The 18,050-nt window shown below is 27.2% G+C and overlaps 2 protein-coding genes across 4 annotated transcripts; both read right to left on the bottom strand.

Moving 5' to 3' along the window:
- Positions 1-226: 226 nt before the first annotated feature.
- Positions 227-3,195, bottom strand: LOC145742663 (noelin-like). Its single transcript, XM_082560440.1, has 8 exons — positions 2,890-3,195; positions 2,404-2,529; positions 2,137-2,266; positions 1,784-2,011; positions 1,195-1,340; positions 892-1,011; positions 561-716; positions 227-364 (listed from the first exon to the last, which is right to left on the bottom strand). Exons 1-8 carry the CDS (start codon positions 3,193-3,195, stop codon positions 242-244), a joined length of 1,335 nt encoding a protein of 444 aa, XP_082416566.1. The 3' UTR covers positions 227-241.
- A 179-nt stretch (positions 3,196-3,374) lies between these two features.
- Positions 3,375-17,132, bottom strand: LOC145741154 (inactive dipeptidyl peptidase 10-like). Of its 3 annotated transcripts, XM_082558683.1 has the most exons (17): positions 17,112-17,132; positions 16,810-16,899; positions 8,678-8,792; positions 8,135-8,322; positions 7,904-8,031; positions 7,557-7,762; positions 7,239-7,405; positions 6,977-7,065; positions 6,598-6,781; positions 6,296-6,406; positions 5,769-6,066; positions 5,442-5,648; positions 5,100-5,163; positions 4,762-4,953; positions 4,439-4,587; positions 4,152-4,283; positions 3,375-3,916 (listed from the first exon to the last, which is right to left on the bottom strand). In XM_082558683.1, the coding sequence occupies exons 2-17, from the start codon at positions 16,873-16,875 to the stop codon at positions 3,696-3,698; spliced, it is 2,517 nt and encodes an 838-aa protein (XP_082414809.1). In that variant the 5' UTR covers positions 16,876-16,899; positions 17,112-17,132; the 3' UTR covers positions 3,375-3,695. The 3 variants fall into 3 exon arrangements, with proteins under 3 accessions (XP_082414809.1, XP_082414808.1, XP_082414810.1); XM_082558682.1 differs by lacking the exons at positions 16,810-16,899; positions 17,112-17,132 and adding an exon at positions 12,540-13,517; XM_082558684.1 differs by lacking the exons at positions 16,810-16,899; positions 17,112-17,132 and adding an exon at positions 12,411-12,551.
- Between the last annotated feature and the right edge of the window lie 918 nt (positions 17,133-18,050).

The following is an 18,050-nucleotide window of genomic DNA, read 5'->3' as shown; positions in this document are numbered from 1 at the left end:
GGTATAACATTAGTCTGCATAACAACATTAACTGGTACAACTATTTAAAATTTTCTGGTACACTTTAAATAATTTCCTTTTTAATTTGCAAAAAGCCTTGCAAAAATTTGGAAATTAATGAGTTGGGAATTCCCCAAATTTATTATGAATCATAATAGACATCATATAAAACAATAGAAATATTATAAAATATAATAGACATCATATAAAATATTTATACTGCAATGTCGAAGATTTATTTTTATTTATTAATAATAGTAATATTATAATTAACTAAATATCCGTTATCCCATGCGTAAAGTAAATGATCAGCATGATTGTAAGCCAACATCGTGTTCCATTCAAACTTGTTTATAATAGAGATCTAAAAAACAGTGCAAACATTACATAAAATTACTAATTAGCATTAGACAAATAAAAACAAGCAAAATTAAAAGTCTGTAAACAATTTATACATAGCATGTAATGCTTACAAATTAAATTAAGTTTATAATTTGTCTTATGAAAAGTCAAATTAAAAACAAATTTGCCATTTAGTAACCTGGGCCCAATAAACTGACCTCCAAATGTTTGTATTCTTTAGTTAATGTGTTATAACTGTATCCAAGACTTGTGTTTTTTTCATCGTATTTTTTTAGTACGTACATAACACCGCACAACATAAATGCGTTGCCTGCCCACTGTTTTCGCCAATTTGTTTTCCAAGTTTCAAGTATCTATATACAAATAATATTTTGTATATAAGATTTTATGACAAATTAAATTGTTGTTAAAACAGAAAGTCATCTTAAAAACATTAATGGGATTTGCTATCGCTTAAACCCTGTAAATCATAAACACAATTCAATAAATAATTAAAGGCACGTAAAAATAAAAAAATAAAAGTTAAACCTCCAATGTATTTGGATCCAGTCGACTGATTACAATGTCATATGCGTTGTCATGGGTTGCATAAATTACCCACAAGCCTAACTCGTCCACTGCAAGATCAATGTCGGTCGTTCCTGACCACTTTAACAAAAAACATTTTTAATTTTATAATTAAAATTTTTTTCTTAAAAAAAATGGTGTTAAAGCTAATTAAATAAGGATTGATTTAAATCAATTAGGAAGTTATAACAAAGTTAAACAAATTTTTGTAAACTCTATATCACTAAATTGTTATTCTCCCGCATTAAAAATAAAGCAACGAACCTGGTAAGGGGCAAGATTACCAAACGCTGCGTCAGAAATGTTTCTTTCCGCTAGAACGAGTTTTGTTGCAAAGTTATATTTGACAACGACATTTGAACCAGCTTTGTTATAATAAAGAGAACCGTTTAAAACCACGTGACCAGTTCCTACAAAAACAATTAAGATGTGTAATTTGGATCAAACATACTGAAGTGACAAAAATAATTTTTTTCACGAAATAACAACATTTGTTATTCCGACCCAGACCAAAATTGTCTTTGACAGTATTAAATAATACTAAATTCATTAATTTAATAGAAGTAAATATACCCTTAGGAAAACGCAACATAAATTTAGTGAAAATCGAACCCTTTGACTTTGTGTGGTTGTTCTAGTGTTTTAAACCAAATGTAGCACACTTATGTTTATTTTACAAGATATCTTAAGGTCCTGAGTTCGATTCCCACGGCTTCCAAGCTCTAGCGTCTTTAGGTAATGCGTTATAAAAAGTATGAACTCCAGCTGAGCCAGCACTTAATCAGCAGTTTAATTATTGGGCAATTATTATCTATAATGTCCATCGAGGGTAAAAATATATATTTTATTTTACCTGCCCACTTATAAGGCAGCTTGTATTCGACCTTGTGACGATTCCTCGACAATTCTCTCAACGATGTGAACTCTTGTACCAAGTTGTTGTCATAGAAATGGGAAAGCACCCAAAATGTTGATGATGACGTACCTGAAGGTGGTACGGGGTCTCTCAACCATGACCCATATATTTGATTGTATTTTGCTCTTACAACTGGTTTGTCAATGTGGCTTAAAACACCACAACCTTAATAAAAAAATCCAATTTTATTTTAACTACTGGCTTTTATCATTTGTTTTTTAAGGGACAGTATAATAGATTGTATTACATATGTGTTAGAACATGTTACAAAACAAAAAATATTAGCCAACCATTTTTATTTTCTTTTTGCTTTGGCTTCTTTAATGACGTAGGTACTACCGCATTTATGACGTCATCACTTATTTTAAACTCAAGGTTTTTATAAGGATTAGAGGCTCCCCGAATTAATTGAAGTTTTAACTGCAAAAAAATATATAAAATTTAACTATTTTTCAACCAAATTTAAAAAACAACCTATGCTAACAATCATAGTTTTATTTAGCAGTTGTATTTTTTTTTAAATTGGGCTTATGCAATTAAAAAACTAAAATTTAAACCTTATAATTAGACAACTGAGCCACAATGGCTCTTGCTTGGTTGTTTTTCTTAACCCCCACTCGATTGGCGCGTTCAACGTCATTAGTTGTTAAGGAAACATCTATATAACTACCCAGCTCAACTATCTATTATAAGTAGAAACTGTTATTTGCAGTACAAACAACAAAATATGTATTAAATGTTATCTTTTATAAGCCAAAAAGCAGGCCAAATAGAAATTTTACCAAAAACTAAAATTTCAAAAACGACATTTTATTAAAATTTAGGTCACCTTTTTTTAGAAATTAAAATTTAGATAACCTTTTTTTAGAAATTATTATCGAGAAGAGCGATTATTATTGAGAAGAGCGATATCTGTGATCAATACAGACTTTATTATTTTTTTAGTTAAAAAGCATTTTATCATAAAGTTAACCAGCCTGATTTATTTTAATGCAGCAGATGTTTGTACCACTTTATAAATTGTTAATATATAAAACATGTACCTTTTCTTCCAAGTTTTCATTTTCTTTTTCGTGAACTCCTTTAATTCTAATAAAGTTTTTTCTTGAAAGTTCAGTCAAATCTTTAATCGAGTTAAAACCTGAATCTAAATCACGATCCAATATCTCAAGTTTGTCTGAAACTTTGTCAAAAGCTTCATTCACCAACCTGATCTGCTTGCTTACTTTGTTGATATCCTCAAACGCTTCAACACTTAGCTCAGTGAGGTGAATTTGTTTGTGAAAATAGAATATAAATTGCAAGAATAATACGAATATAAAACTAATGTATAACACCCGGGCTCGCATTCTAAGCACATTATTATACTGCACACTCTTTTACCTTTACTATTTAATTTGAAGTTTTCTGTTATAACGCCTCAAGGCATGATTTAAATAAAGCGTTGTAATTTACAAAACTAATCGCCCGTAAAATACTAAACTATTTCAGCAGGATAAATAATTACCGGTTAGCTTAGTTATTTTAACATTTATTTGAAATTTTAAAAAAGAAACAAATAAAAAAAAATTGCTTAATGGGTAAAAGTAAAAAGTGTACACTCAAAAAAATACAATTTGCAGCAACAAAATAATGCATTAAAATCAGTGCAAAATAATAATAAACAATAAATCAACTATAACAAATTTGTTTCACCTTTTCAAACCAAACAAAAAATTGTGTAAATTTTGTAACACAGTGTATAAAGAAAACCTATGATTGTAAAAGTTGTGGTTGTGCAAATAATATCCAACCAAAACTAATTTGTGCAAATAGTTTGGACAAAGTGTTTTAGAGAAATAAAACCTTTTTACTTGTTTGTTGCTACATCCAGGCTAGATTCTAACAACTCTCCAGACAAACAATTTCTAAGGAACATCCTGGAAGATTTCAGCATCTGTTCAAGAGCTGGTTTGTCAGATAATCTATGGTCTTGGTAAGGGTAAAACGATGTTATAACAGAGCTTACTGGCAAGTTGTTTTGAATTGCATATTGCTTTAGTAGCATGCTATGTTGTACTGGTACAACTCCTGTGTATTTTAAAATATAATATAATTTTCAAAATAATTTTTAACATTTAGTGTAACACAACAGAAAAATAAAATTTAAGTCTGTTTCTATTATTTTATTATAAAGCAATTATTAGTGATGTATATAACGGTTAGTGTTGTATTAGTAGACTACTGACTTGTTTGCAAATTGTGCAAGTAAAAATATATCACTTAGTAAAAACAATAGATTGCTTGTTAAAGTATTGTTACTTACGATCTTGGAGACCATGAAGCACAAATAAATTACTTCGATCAAGAATGTTAATTCGACTGAGAATATTTGCTTGTTCATATCCTAACAAGTTAGAACGTGGCAAACCCAACAACTTTTCAGACTCAACAGAGGCTAGAAACATATTAAATATGATTAACTAGAAGGTATTCATGAAAATTTAACATATTACCTTATAGATTAAGTACATTTATTTAAAACAATCAACTTTTACTATATACTGTTAATTACCAGCAGTTTATAATTATAATTTTATATCAACTTCTTACAATATAGTTCCCAGTCCACGATCGGTGACGTAGCCACCCCACATTGAAACAAGTCATCCATTAAAGAAAATATTGTGACGTAACCGCCATAACCCTGACCTATGACGGCTGCTGACGTCACAGCAAGGTCCCACGTGGTTTGAAGGTAACTTGAAATCGTATCAAAACGTATATTAAAATATGGTACTTTAATAATAAATGTTTTAACAATTTAATAAAACATTTTAAACTATAAAACATTATCTTAAAATTATTTTAAAACGTAAATTAAAATAAATACAAAAATTTACACAACAACGCTTATTTGTTGAACAAAGACTAACTTTATAACTGCTTTCATTTCTTTGACTTTATCAAGGCCAATTTGGCGGGAAACCGCCTGCAACAAATCGTTCCCGCCGAAACCTGAACCAATCCCGTCCACCCAAACAAAGATCACTTGGTCACGTGACGCCATATATTCGGCAAAACCAAGTTGGGATTTGAAGTCGGCCGTTTGTGATCCAATTTGTTCTCTAAATAATTAATTTAATATTTTCAATTACTTTAATGATATTATTTTTGTTGCCAATAGTTTTTTATATAAAATTAATAAGGTAACACCTGCTATACTACTTCTTTTTTATAGCAATGCTATTAAAAATAATATTTAATTACTTACACTTCAAAAATAACAGGAGTTTTGGCATGATGTACTGCTGGAAACAACAACTTGACCCGCAATTCTAAAACATAAAGAAGTTGTTATCAAAGTGGAAATTGCTTAATACTTTTTAATAAAATTTATCTTTTTTATTTACAGTTTTAGATCAAATTTTTAAGTTGTTTAATTAAAATGCCATATTGAACTTGTAACTCTACGTATAACTAAATAGTTTTGGCATGTTTTAAGTAGGCTGTTATTTATTCATTTTTTTCATTGCAAAATGTATTTTTAATTGTATATTTTCTAGGTTATAGATGCCCAAAAAACTTAAATAAAGTTTTAAATTATAATTGTTACCTCTGCCTTCAAATCGAATAATGTCGTATTTATACATCGATAAAATCGCGTCTGTGTACAATCTTGTAAACGGAGGATTGTCATCCAATTTTGTAACAATAAGCCCATTGTTCTTGACTGTGACATCACTACTAATTACGTCCTCATAGTCATCAAACAACATGTAACTTTGAGAAGAGGCAATGGCAGTATAAGGCAGTCCGGGACCTAAAGTTGTTTAAATATATTTTTTCAATTAATATAGTTTAACGTCAAAATATAATTAAAAGACAAGTAAATTTTAATTTAAAAAAATATAAAATATTGTGCTTCAATATAAATTTTTACCTAAGCAATTCAGCAGAAAAAAATCAGCACTTTTCCCAAATGTTGCGTCATAGTACAAACAATCAGCTGACGTCACTTCTGTTATTTGCATCGTGGCTACTAACGGAATAGCTCCCTCAAGCGGCTTACAGGTTAAACATTCTTTGTTTAAATCGACGATGTTTAATTTGTAAATTTGCCTCGTTCCAACGCCAAGTTCGTTGCTGACGTAATAAATACTTCTAGTGATCTCGTCAAAGTAGAGAAGTTTCGTCACCTCCCACAATCCACCTGTGAGTTCTTTACGCATCGGCGGTTTCTAGAAACGAATTTAAATAAAAATTATGAATAGAATTTAATATTAAAAGTTGTAATTGGCTTCTTAGATTACACCAGTCCACTTTAGAAAATTTAAGTAAAACTGTATAATACATTTCTTAATTTAAGTACGCTGTAAATTGAGTACTTTTTCTTATCAAAACTGGGAGGACTTAGTTTAAAGAAACTTTAAAGTCTGACTTAACTCAATAATCAATAAGCAATAATACCTGAGTATAGTTGACCATAATAAGATGCCTGTATGATCCTTTAGCTCCATGTTTAATCAAATTTATTGAGAAGAAAACACCAGGGTCAGTAGAGGGCAAAATCGGAACGTTCTGAAACAAAATAATTTAAAATAATTTTTAACTGTCAATTAAATTAATTTGTTTTTAACATAATTTTTAATTTCTATACATTGAAGAAATGTATTTAAGCAAGAAGATTTATTTTTTATAAACTATTAGAAACTTAATATTTAACATTTAAAATGATTCATAAAAAGCGCATAAAATGACATCATAATTACCAAATAAGGAATCCAACGACTGTTTTCGTCAGCGTTCTCTACCATTACGTCATCAACACATGACGTAGACGTTGGATAACATTGTTGCGTCACACTGATCGATTGTGTTCGATTTGACCACGTGACCAAGATGTCTTGATCGTCACGTGACCATGTAACTGTGTGAAGCATCCCCAATCTTTGTCTTTAAAAAGTTAAATCAGATTTTTAAAATTAAAAGTCTTCTGATTAGACTTTATATAAGAATCCTATGTATTCGTAATGCAAATGTTCGCAATAAATTTACACTTTATTTTAAAATTAAAACCTATATTAGTTTTAAAATATATTCATTTATTAAAATACACATTTATCTGTTTTTAAGTTTTGATTTTATTACCTTGCCACTAGGGGTTGCGAGAGAGCAACTTGTGTGAAAAGAATTAAATCAAAGACGTGAACAGTCACTTTGGGATTCGTGTGTCCTGCCTAAATATTTTAAGTAGATAAAAATATAATTTTTGAAAAATTGAAAATATGTTGTTTTCATCAGGTTAAAAAAGGTAAATCGAAAAGTGAAGGGATATAATATGATAAAAGCTTTTAAACACAAAATTTTCCCAAAAAACTAAACTGTCTACAATAAAAAAAAGACAACTTACAATTGGAAATTTGTAACCCTCGGATTTTGGATACAAATAAGGGCCATTGTTTCCTCCGTATGACGTCACAAACGCGTCGTTAACTTTAGAGTCATCGAATTTTGCGAACGCCAAATATCGACCATCATTTGACCACCAATGACCGATATTGGTATTCATTATTTGCTCTAAAATATTTTTAGAGTTAATTACAAAATTATGTTTTATTTATTATATACCAAGGAAGTGTTGGATTTAGTTAAAGTCAGTCTTAGATTTTTTAATTTTAGTTAAAATTGGGTACATAAAATGTTATCTAAAAAGGCATTTTCGAGTTACCTTCGTACAACCAATCAGTAAGTCCATTTGAAATCAACCCAAATTTTCCATCGTTGGTCAACCGCTTAGCCTGTAGTCTCGAACCAGCCATATTCTTGTAGTAAATATCCCCATCCAATATATAAATAATTTGACTTCCGTTTGAACCAAACCCAGCAAATTGAAACACGTCAGTTTTGCCCTGGTGAACCAAGGGAAGAGTTGTTCTGTAAAAGAAGTCACTTTATAAACACGTTAAAAAAAACAAATAACTTACATTTGTATACATAAACATACAAGACCCCAAAAAAGACAAGATTTCTGAAACAGTTTGAAATACAAAAATTTAAAAAACAAAATATTTTTACTTTTCCTGTATATCATGGATCATGTAAGAAGCGTTAAACGAATGAGAATAAATTTTGTTTACGTTGTAAGCCAATAGAGCGTAGCGGAGATCACGTGACACAGTAAAACTAGATATTCCGTAACTTAACTGAAATAATAAAATTAGTTTATACGTTTTTTGGTAAAAAAAATATATATATATAAAATAAAATTGTATGATTAAATAAAATTATCAATAACAAAGACTATACCAATATTCGATTTGAGATCAGTAAACTCGAATTTCTCTCTTGTGACGTCATTAATCGAACGTCCCCTGCTCGATCTCTCCAAACAAGATTACTTCCTATCCATTGGGTGTTCATCACCAGCCCCGATTTCCATTTTTCTTTTATGACGTCATCAAGTAGAACAGTGGTGAACAATGGATCTGTTTCTTCTGAATATTTTATAAACTTATTGTGACGTCAATAGCGTAATAAAGAGGTCAATAAAAGTTTGATGTGGCAAGCTTCATGTTTTATTAATTCAATGGTTTAATTGTGATACAATTTGTCTACATTAAATAATAAACAAATAAAAACCCATTTAAATTTAAAAATTTATGTAAAATTTGATGTATAATCAAAACCCACTACTCTATGTAAAAAATTGTCATAAAAGGAAATCTTGTAGGATGTTTAATATAACATTCTTACAAATTTTTAAAACATATTAAACAATGCCTCACTAAAAATAAATTTTGTTTCTTTTTCACAAAATTTATCTTACTTTTTTAACTTAAAGTTACTCACCAGGTGATAACAAAACAACAGCCAACACCACAAATCCTGAAACCACCAAAATAACCAGAAGTGCGATCGCGATTCCTTTCCAGTTTCGTTGTTCCGGGTTGTTTCCCACTAACTCCTGCGCAACAAAGTTTGTTTAAAATAAATCTTATAAATATGTTTTGCCCAAAACTAATTTAGGTAAAAAATTACATTCAAACTTTAAATCACAATTAATTGCTGGCTATAACTATAACAACTTTATTTGTACTACTAAATAAAAATAAAGGTTTACACTTTTGGATACAAAATTAGTTTTTGTTATTTTTTATTCTTTAAATTAAAACCTGATAATAATTTTAAAAAAGTTAATTAATTTATTTAAAAGAATTTCAAAGATCGATATCGTTGATTTAGAAAACGCTAAAACAAGTTTAATTATCTTACTTATCTGTAAATTAAATCGACAAAACGTCACTATAAAGTTTAAGCAAATTAACCCTTCTAATAAACCGATAAATCCTTATATTATAATCCGACGCTTATAAATTATTCAAATATTTTAAATTTAATCTGTTGTTGTTTCGAGATTTAAACAACCTTCCAAACCACATCGACTTCATTAAAAAATTAAAACATAATTTGCAAATGTAGCTCAATCTTTGAAACAAATTCCAAATAAAAAGTTACACTAAACATTTATTGCAAAATAATATACCTTATTCATTTAAATATCATGATAAAATATAATTATTTAAAAGAAACCAGTAAAATCACAATTGTTTGGAAAAGACTAATGCAAATCAGCATGGTTAAAACACATTGAACTCTAACATTTTATACTTTAATTTTAGCATAGATAAAACAAATCAAACTCCTAAATTTGATGCTATTTAGGACACTATAATTTCTGTTATTTTACGTTCCAATACCTCTTCTTCTTGAGCCGATTTCGGTTGAAAAGTAACAGGTTTTTTACTTTCTAACTTGTCGATACGATGAGGCATTATCGGAGTAAATGCAGCATACAAGTGGGGTCTAGATGCCATCAACATTTTGATATTTTATGTAAAAATTTTACTGTAAAAACTAAATAGCTTTGCTTGTACAAGCATCTATGATTGTCTGAACAATTTTTTGACAAGTTATTGATTAAATGATGCTTTAAACAATACGTTTTTGAAAATTACTTTGAGTAAATGCTTTCTTGAACTGGTTCTGTTAAAACTATATTTTAATCTAAGCAAGTTTTTTTAATCTGTATCTGTTTTTATTAATGTTTAAATTACGTTTAGCTTTCTTTAATAAAACTAAATACAAATCTTATTTCCAACCTCCAACTAAAAGTAATCAATTTATTTTTATCTCAAAATTGCCAAATTAACTTTGCTTAGACGTCACCTCACAAAAATACTTATTTTAATACTGAGTTAATTTAAACCATTTCAATTAAAAGTTAACTCAACATTGATTTATTGATTAAAAGTAAAATTAGTAAATTAGTAAATTAAAACTTTAATGATATTTATTTTCTTGCCTTTACAAAAAATGTAATGCTACTTTTATCAAACCCACAAAGTAGTTTTTGCCAAATATATATCTTTATAACATATTTGCCCTCAAAAGAAGTCATGAATATTTAAAACGAATTTATTTTAATGCACTTTCCTTTTTCTATTCTTAGATGGAAGCTAAGATAATAAAGTTACAAAATTTCAAATGAATTTATTCTAAAACTTTATCTATTCATTTCGCAGATATATCTAAAAACGACATACTGTGTATTAAATAATTAACGTTTATATATTCCCTACATGCCTACTCCCTTTGGTTTAAAACATAAATAAAATATTGCTCTAATTACTCGATTTGTTAGAGTACTGTGTTAATATATTAACCCTCACACACGCTTTATATATTTGCCAATATGAAAAATATACTAAACTTGAATTTTAGCTAATTCAAAATAACTTGATATACATATTAATATTTGCTACAAAATTAAATTATATTTTATTAACACTTTTTTATAATAGGAATTTATCAATGTATACATTTCTATCGTAACAAAAACAACGAAATACCTTTAAGACTTAATATAAGTGACCTTCATAACTCTTTGCCCACCGAAACACATTTTACGAAATAAAATCAGCGTCTGATATTTTTTCGATTGTAGTTAAGGGTTGTTGTATCATAAATAATGTAAAACCGCATTCATTTTGCAGAATTTATTATTAGATTGAATATAATTTTATAAGCCGTAAAGTAATGTGATCTATCTTTAAGTAAGAAATTTAATTAAATACAGAGTAAAGGTTTCTTACAAAAATCGCTTCAATTTTTTGGGATGTTATCAAATTTGTTTAAAAATTTAACTCAATGCGTAAATAAAAAACTAGTGCCGTCTTCAACAACCTAATTTTTGTGCCGTCTTTAACAACTTAATTTTTGTAGTAAAGATTAAAAATTCATTCTTCAAGAAAAGCCAAAAAATACTCAATAGCGACACCAAGCGGTTAAAAATACGCAACTTTACGAACACTAATTTTTATACAATAATTAATAGTATTTAAACAAATTTCTGCAAAATTAAATATTGCAAACAGATTTTGAAATAAAATGTAATTATGTCCAACAAAACAATTAAAAGTTTCTTCGTATTTTAAACCTTGTTTACAAGAAAACCAGATCGATTGAAACAAAGTTACAACCGAGTGTTTTCAACAAATTTCCTGTAAACCTTAATTTAATTGAATTTGATTTTAACAATTAGGTTTGTTTAAGATGTGTTTAATAATTTATTTTGTTTTTCAATCTACAATAATAACAGAAATTTAGATTATCTGCAAACAAATTTGCCTAACATATGTTTTTCACACCAAGTTAATTTTATCTTTGAAATATATAACCGTATTGTGTTTTAATCATGACATTGTGTTTTATTAAAACGTAAAGATATATAATAGAGGTATTTACGCAATGTATGTTACCGATGTTTAATTATCTATAATTAGCAGCTATAAAAATGTAAAAAAGAACAAATCGTAAATATTATATAGAAATAACGCATCAAGTTTTACAAAAAAAAAAAAATAACACTTTGAACGTTTTTTTAAGCAAATGCAGTAAACCGAACCTTTTATGTCACCTGCCAATCAAATAAGAAATTAACTGAACCTTGCTATTATTAGGCATCATAAATTATTAAACAAGACAAAAAGATTAAGGAAAAATTTAATAAATGACTCATATTTGTCTCGCGCAATTTTTAGATCAATAACAAAAATATATTTATATAAAATAAAAACAATAAATAAAACATTCATTTACATTCTAATATTATGCAGAATCTTGTATGTTTTTTAAATTCTAATTATTGGTTGTTATCAAAAAAATAGCAGTTTAAAATCCTAAAAAATAACCTAACAAATTGTAATAAACAACACGCTTTACGGTGATAAACAAGTGGAAACTTATTTACCACTAAACTCGCTTAAACGTTACTTTATAAAACAAATTTCACATAACAAAAAACTACCTATAATAATTTCATGAAAATAAATATACACTTTTATATTTTATACTTTTTACTATAGCATAAACTCAATAAAGTTCAAAGCTTGCTGAAATCATATTTACCGCTTATATCACGGCACAATCAAAAAATTAGTATTTACAAAAGTTTCTTAAAAATAAATTGACTTTTTCCATTTTTTACAAAATATATTTTAATTCAATAGAAGCATATTCTTACCGTGTATATCATTGTCTATTTAAAGCACAGAGTAATTAAAGATCCACACTTGAATAAACTCAATCTTTTGCCTTTTTACAAGAAATCATCCAATATATTTCGATAACTCACATATAATCTCCTACTTACCATAACATTGCCTTGCATTTGCGCAGTCTTCATAACAGATTGTTGTCGTTTCGGCCCAAAAGTAAAACGTCTTGCGCGTGAAAAGCCCGAGCTCAGTACCGCGTGTTTACTCATTGCAAATGAACAAAATCAAAACAAAACCCTTTAACACTTTTTGTCCAAATCCTGGTTTAAACCTGGTCTACAACTAATGGCTTCTTAGAACAGAATGTATTTGTTATTCCGTACCCAAAATATTTTTCCAATACTGAATTCAAAATCAATGTTAATTGAATACACTTTTGTGTTTATGTTATGAAACGGTTGATAATTTTACAAGAACAAAAGTAACTTACACAACTTTAACTCTATAACCTAACGTAACTTTTTTAATAAATCTTAATTATCAGATGCTGTTAAATTATGGTCTGATGTTATGAAAGAATATAATCCAATTATATTTCTGATAAATAATTTCGATTTTTCATCCACTTAATCCCCAAGGAATAGAAACATTTATTTTAATCCATAATTTCTACAGTAACTTTAACTCTTTCAGTACAACTGGCACCTATCTTTGCTTTATTCAAATTTAAATTTAACATTTATATGGTGTTGTAGGCTTGAATAGAGTTACGACATTTAACACCCTAGTCTAAACTATTTTTAAATTATTCATATCTCAATGTTTGCCTATTTACTGACGAAAACAAACTAATCCTGTAGAAAATAATATTTCCTGGCAAACTATAATCTTTTCACGTTAATAACTGAAACGCACTTGTAACTATTTAAATAGTTATACCCCAAGCTATTATATTAGTGTATACTTGAAAATGTTATATAATATATAATTTTCTGTTCTAAACTTAACATTAAAACTTTTGTTTAAAACCTAAAGAAATGTGCACCCTTTTATTTTCGTAAACGACATTAAATCAAACTTAAAAGATTTTAGCGAAATCCTCAAGAAGGATTTTGCAGTCTAAAAATAACTCCAAAATCGATATTTCTTGGCCTGAAATTGTATCTAAATTCTCATTCCTGGAAATTCCAATTTAACAATATTTTACATCGCACTACATTTCTTCCATGTAGCAATAAACTTATAATACGAATTCCCAAGCGGGTAATGACCGCATTTCATGTTAATGCATCATCTTAATGCGCCTGTTTTCACACCTATTCATACATCACTCGTTAATCTCACACTGATTGACACCTAACAAGTTCACATTACTCGTCTAACACGATTCGAGAATTAAAATATTGAACACGTCATAAAGAAACCTAAAAACGTCACTTAGGATACGCAAGATTGGGTGATTACATCTATAATTAAAGATTAATGAAATATCGATATAGTAGGTGAGATGCAAATGCATTTTAGAATCGATCGCATAAAAGCTTCTTATTCATGCCATAAATACCAATATGACGTCATTAAAACGTCATTTATTTTAATTTACATAATATTATATTATTTTTTTTATTGAACGCAAAAAGGATAGTTTCAACCATTTTCTCTAATTACAAATACTGTTGAATTTTCAAACTTAAACTTTAAAAAAATATAAATTAAAGATATCGAAACCAGGTTTAAAAAAAAAACTTGACATATAAAAGTAGAAGTTTGTTAAAAATTAAACTAATGTTTTATTTAGTCTTAGTTTTAAACTTGTTAAAAAAAATTTTCAAACACAAAAATCGATATAACATTTTTTAACTTTTTTCACAAAGATAAATACTACCATCAAGTGACACAATCTAACAGAAATTTTAACCACTTGGTGGACTTTACAAAATCAGTCAAGCATACAACCACGTGACTTACCTCAAACGGGACGTTTGTTTGAACGTTGTTCATTCTCCAAAGTTAAAAACAAGTTACAACTGTTATTATACAATTTTGAAAACCTATATTCAGGATCTTTAAAATATATTTAATTAGTTTAAAAAATAATTCAAAGTATTTTTATATGAAAATTTACAAAAAGAACTAATTAATAGTTTTCCTACCATAGTAATAATAGTAAACTAGATTACGAAAATACGATTAACAAAATTTTGTTAATTTCACGTGATTAATTATACACTGCATTAAAAAAATATTACAAACATAATAGAAATAAACCTTTATTAAACTGCATTAAAAAAATTAACTTGCATTTATATGATATAAGTTTATCTCAAGTGCCTTTACTTAAGCATACCATTTGTTATTAAAAATATCTTGTTATCTAAGCTGCATAAAATTCTCATTTGTCTTCTGGTAATCAAGAAAATCGAAATCATTAAAATCGTTCCCCAGGCGCAATGTAATATCAAGATTATGACGTATTCGGAACAATCGAACATTATTTACATGCTACATCTTTTCAATTATTTAAACAGAAACAAATATTCTAGTTTGTTAAACAAATGCTTAAAGATTTAAACTTAAATTTTTAGGCTGTGTTTTTGATTTCATTAATTATTCAGTTTTTTGATTTTTTGATCGTTATTAAAATTGCCCCTTTTTCGATTTTAAAATTCAAATTAATGTTTGTAAAATATAGTTATATAAAAACGTCTGTTACAAGCTATAGTGAATTTCTTACTGTATTTAATGTGTTTTTATGTGAAAATGTTTTGTTGCTATTTTTGTATATTAAGGCTAACTCTTTTTTTCCTGCTTTTACTTTGGCAGTAACTTATTTAAGTGTATATTATTACAAGGCAGGCTAAGCTATTCTATGTTTCTATATCATGCTTTATCTATTAAATATAATATTAGGATATTGCCTATTTATACAATATATTCTTTTGTATATTTCTCTTACACTACATATTTTAGATTTATTCTAAAAAACTAATATAATTTTTTATAACTCAGGCAATGTTACCTTCAACGTAAGTAAATTGTTTTTCTTTTCGACAAGCAAATTTAATTTCTTTATCTGAATTACTAAATCTTAGGCTTAATTAACATCATTGATTCTAACAGTAATAAGGCAAAGTCTGTGCATAAATGCTAAAAATCTTCTACTCGAATCTCAGGGGGAAAATAAGAAATTGATTTTGTTGCTGAATTACATTCTAAGCTCAAAAAATTGATCGAATTAATGACCCCCACTGTATGTTTACCATTGTGTGCACACAATTGCCTAATTATTCCAAAACAATCATTCTACCAGTTGTCTCGCGTTTATTTTAATTTATGACATCATAAAACAGATTTCAATTTCACGTCTTTAAATAATGCATTTTCTCTTTTTTTCGGTGACACATAAAAATTACTTCAAAACAAAAGATCTAATCAACTAACGACCGTCCCATTACAATAACAAGCACCTCTCCCCCAATTAAAGTATTTCCAAAAAGTTCATGTTTAAACTTGAATAATTAATAAGAAACATTCACGTTGCAAAACTGAACGTTACTCTGATCAATTATTCAAAGAAACTCGCACCAAACAACGACATCAAGTGTCAACATTATTTTAAATAAACATTAAAATTAAATTAAATATTTAATAACTTAAAACATTAGTAAATTACAAAACTATTCCATTACGTTGTGTAAATAAAATAAATAAAATCACAAAACAACAAACGTCCAGTTGGATTATAAATACCCCTAAACGCTAAGTAAAACTGTTTCAATTTTGTTAAAAAAAATTTTTCAGCAATTTCCTAAACTTGGAATTTTAAATAGCCCAAATTTTAACATAGAATCTCACAAAAACTTATTTCTTATCTCAGTAAAAATTTGCGACATCTTTTACCTTATCTTAAACAAAAACATTGATCAAAAGGTGGCGCACAAAAGCAAACATGCGCACAGTGCTAAATCAAACTTTTAAAACCAATTTGGTATTGTATTATACAGATCATGAAAAATAAAAAACGAAAGGGTTTGCGTTTGAGCCGCACTATTTTCTTCCCACACCCTTACCCAAAAAAATTTAAAAAAAACATCTCAGAAATTAACTATTGGTTATGACAAGCTTAAAATTGTTACTTCAAATATACTCTACTTTTATGGTCACGTTAAAAATATATACTAACCATTAAACAATTGAATTGACCAAATATTTACAAAAGTTATTCAAAAAAATAAAACTGAAAGACTTTATATAATTTTAAATATAAAATAGGTGTTTGTAAATAAAGTTTAAAAATATTTAAACCAAATTCAATAATATAATATTTAAAAGATCACCAAGTTAATAAATTCTCAAATGATTTCTTAAACAACTCGATATATTGATTAAGTAATAATTACTCTATTGAGACGTCATAATACTCACTGTTAATAAACTTCGTCCGTTTTCTTCCTTATCGGGTCCAGATTTTCCTTGTTGAGAAGAAAACATTTTTGCAAATTTTAGTTTTTTAATCTAAAAAGAATAAAATAATTAATTGCATTTTTAAAAGTTTAAAGAGTTTTTTTAACCAATAAAATTAAAATTATTATATAAAATGCTTTTAATTATGAACCACTTATACTAAAAATAAACACAAGCATTTTTGTTTATTTTTTATGATTTATATACTTGGTAAAAAAAAACAAAAAAAAAAAACTATGTTTGTTCTTACTACAACAACTTACCTAAAAATATTTTAAAATCGCTCAATCTGACTGTGTTAAAGTTAAATTCAACCTCTTTTCACAACAAAGCTTTTCAAATAAAAATTTTACCAACTAATACCACTAAAATTTTTTACATCTTTTTTAAAGCAAAAACGTTTATTTTTTCGTATAGAAAAATTAATATTTTGATACATGAATCAATATAATTAAGTTTCCCAACACCAAGGTATAATGGTTTTGAGCTGATCAAATATTTATAAGTTACACTAACGTTTAAGCCTTCACAGTGACAAAGCCAATCCTATATTCGTACTCAGGTTTACTTAATGTAACTGCTTTTAATATAATTAGTTTAATGTAATAAAATTATAATCCAATTTTAAAACTAAAATTAAATAAAAAACTATTTTTAACTTAAAAATCTAATTTTACTGGGGATTTTTACTAAAGTTAGTACTGTATTAAGTATGGAATAAAAATTAAAAAAATTAAGCTAGTAATAATAATATTATTTTAAATAATTTATCAAAGTAAAAAATATTTAAAAATTTTGGAATGAGGTTTACTAACATAAACTTCATTAAATATTCAAAAATTTTAGTTTTTTTTTAAATTATGTCTGGAATGTAATAAAAATATAAAAAATAAAATATTTTTTTAATTTTTATTGTCCATTCTTACAATGCATTCTAAAAATATTATAACTTTTCGTCAATCTTAATTTAAAACAATATAAAACTTGACAAAAAAAAACGAAAACAAAACAAAATGAAGTAAAAACTAAAGTAAATTAATCCTATTTAGCTTATATACTTTAAAACTATATACAACCCTTTAATATGAATGCATATATCTTAAAAATCTAAATTTCTTTATATTTCTACAAAACCAGTAAATCCTACATCACACCTTTTCAACAAATTTTTAAGGCCATTATTTTGCAAAACTGTTTCCTGC

The sequence above is a fragment of the Corella eumyota genome, chromosome 2 (assembly GCF_963082875.1).
Source record: "Corella eumyota chromosome 2, kaCorEumy4.1, whole genome shotgun sequence".
Taxonomy (NCBI): domain Eukaryota; kingdom Metazoa; phylum Chordata; class Ascidiacea; order Phlebobranchia; family Corellidae; genus Corella; species Corella eumyota.
The sequence above is the reverse complement of the archived record's forward strand: the minus strand, read 5'-3'. Positions and strand labels throughout refer to the sequence as shown.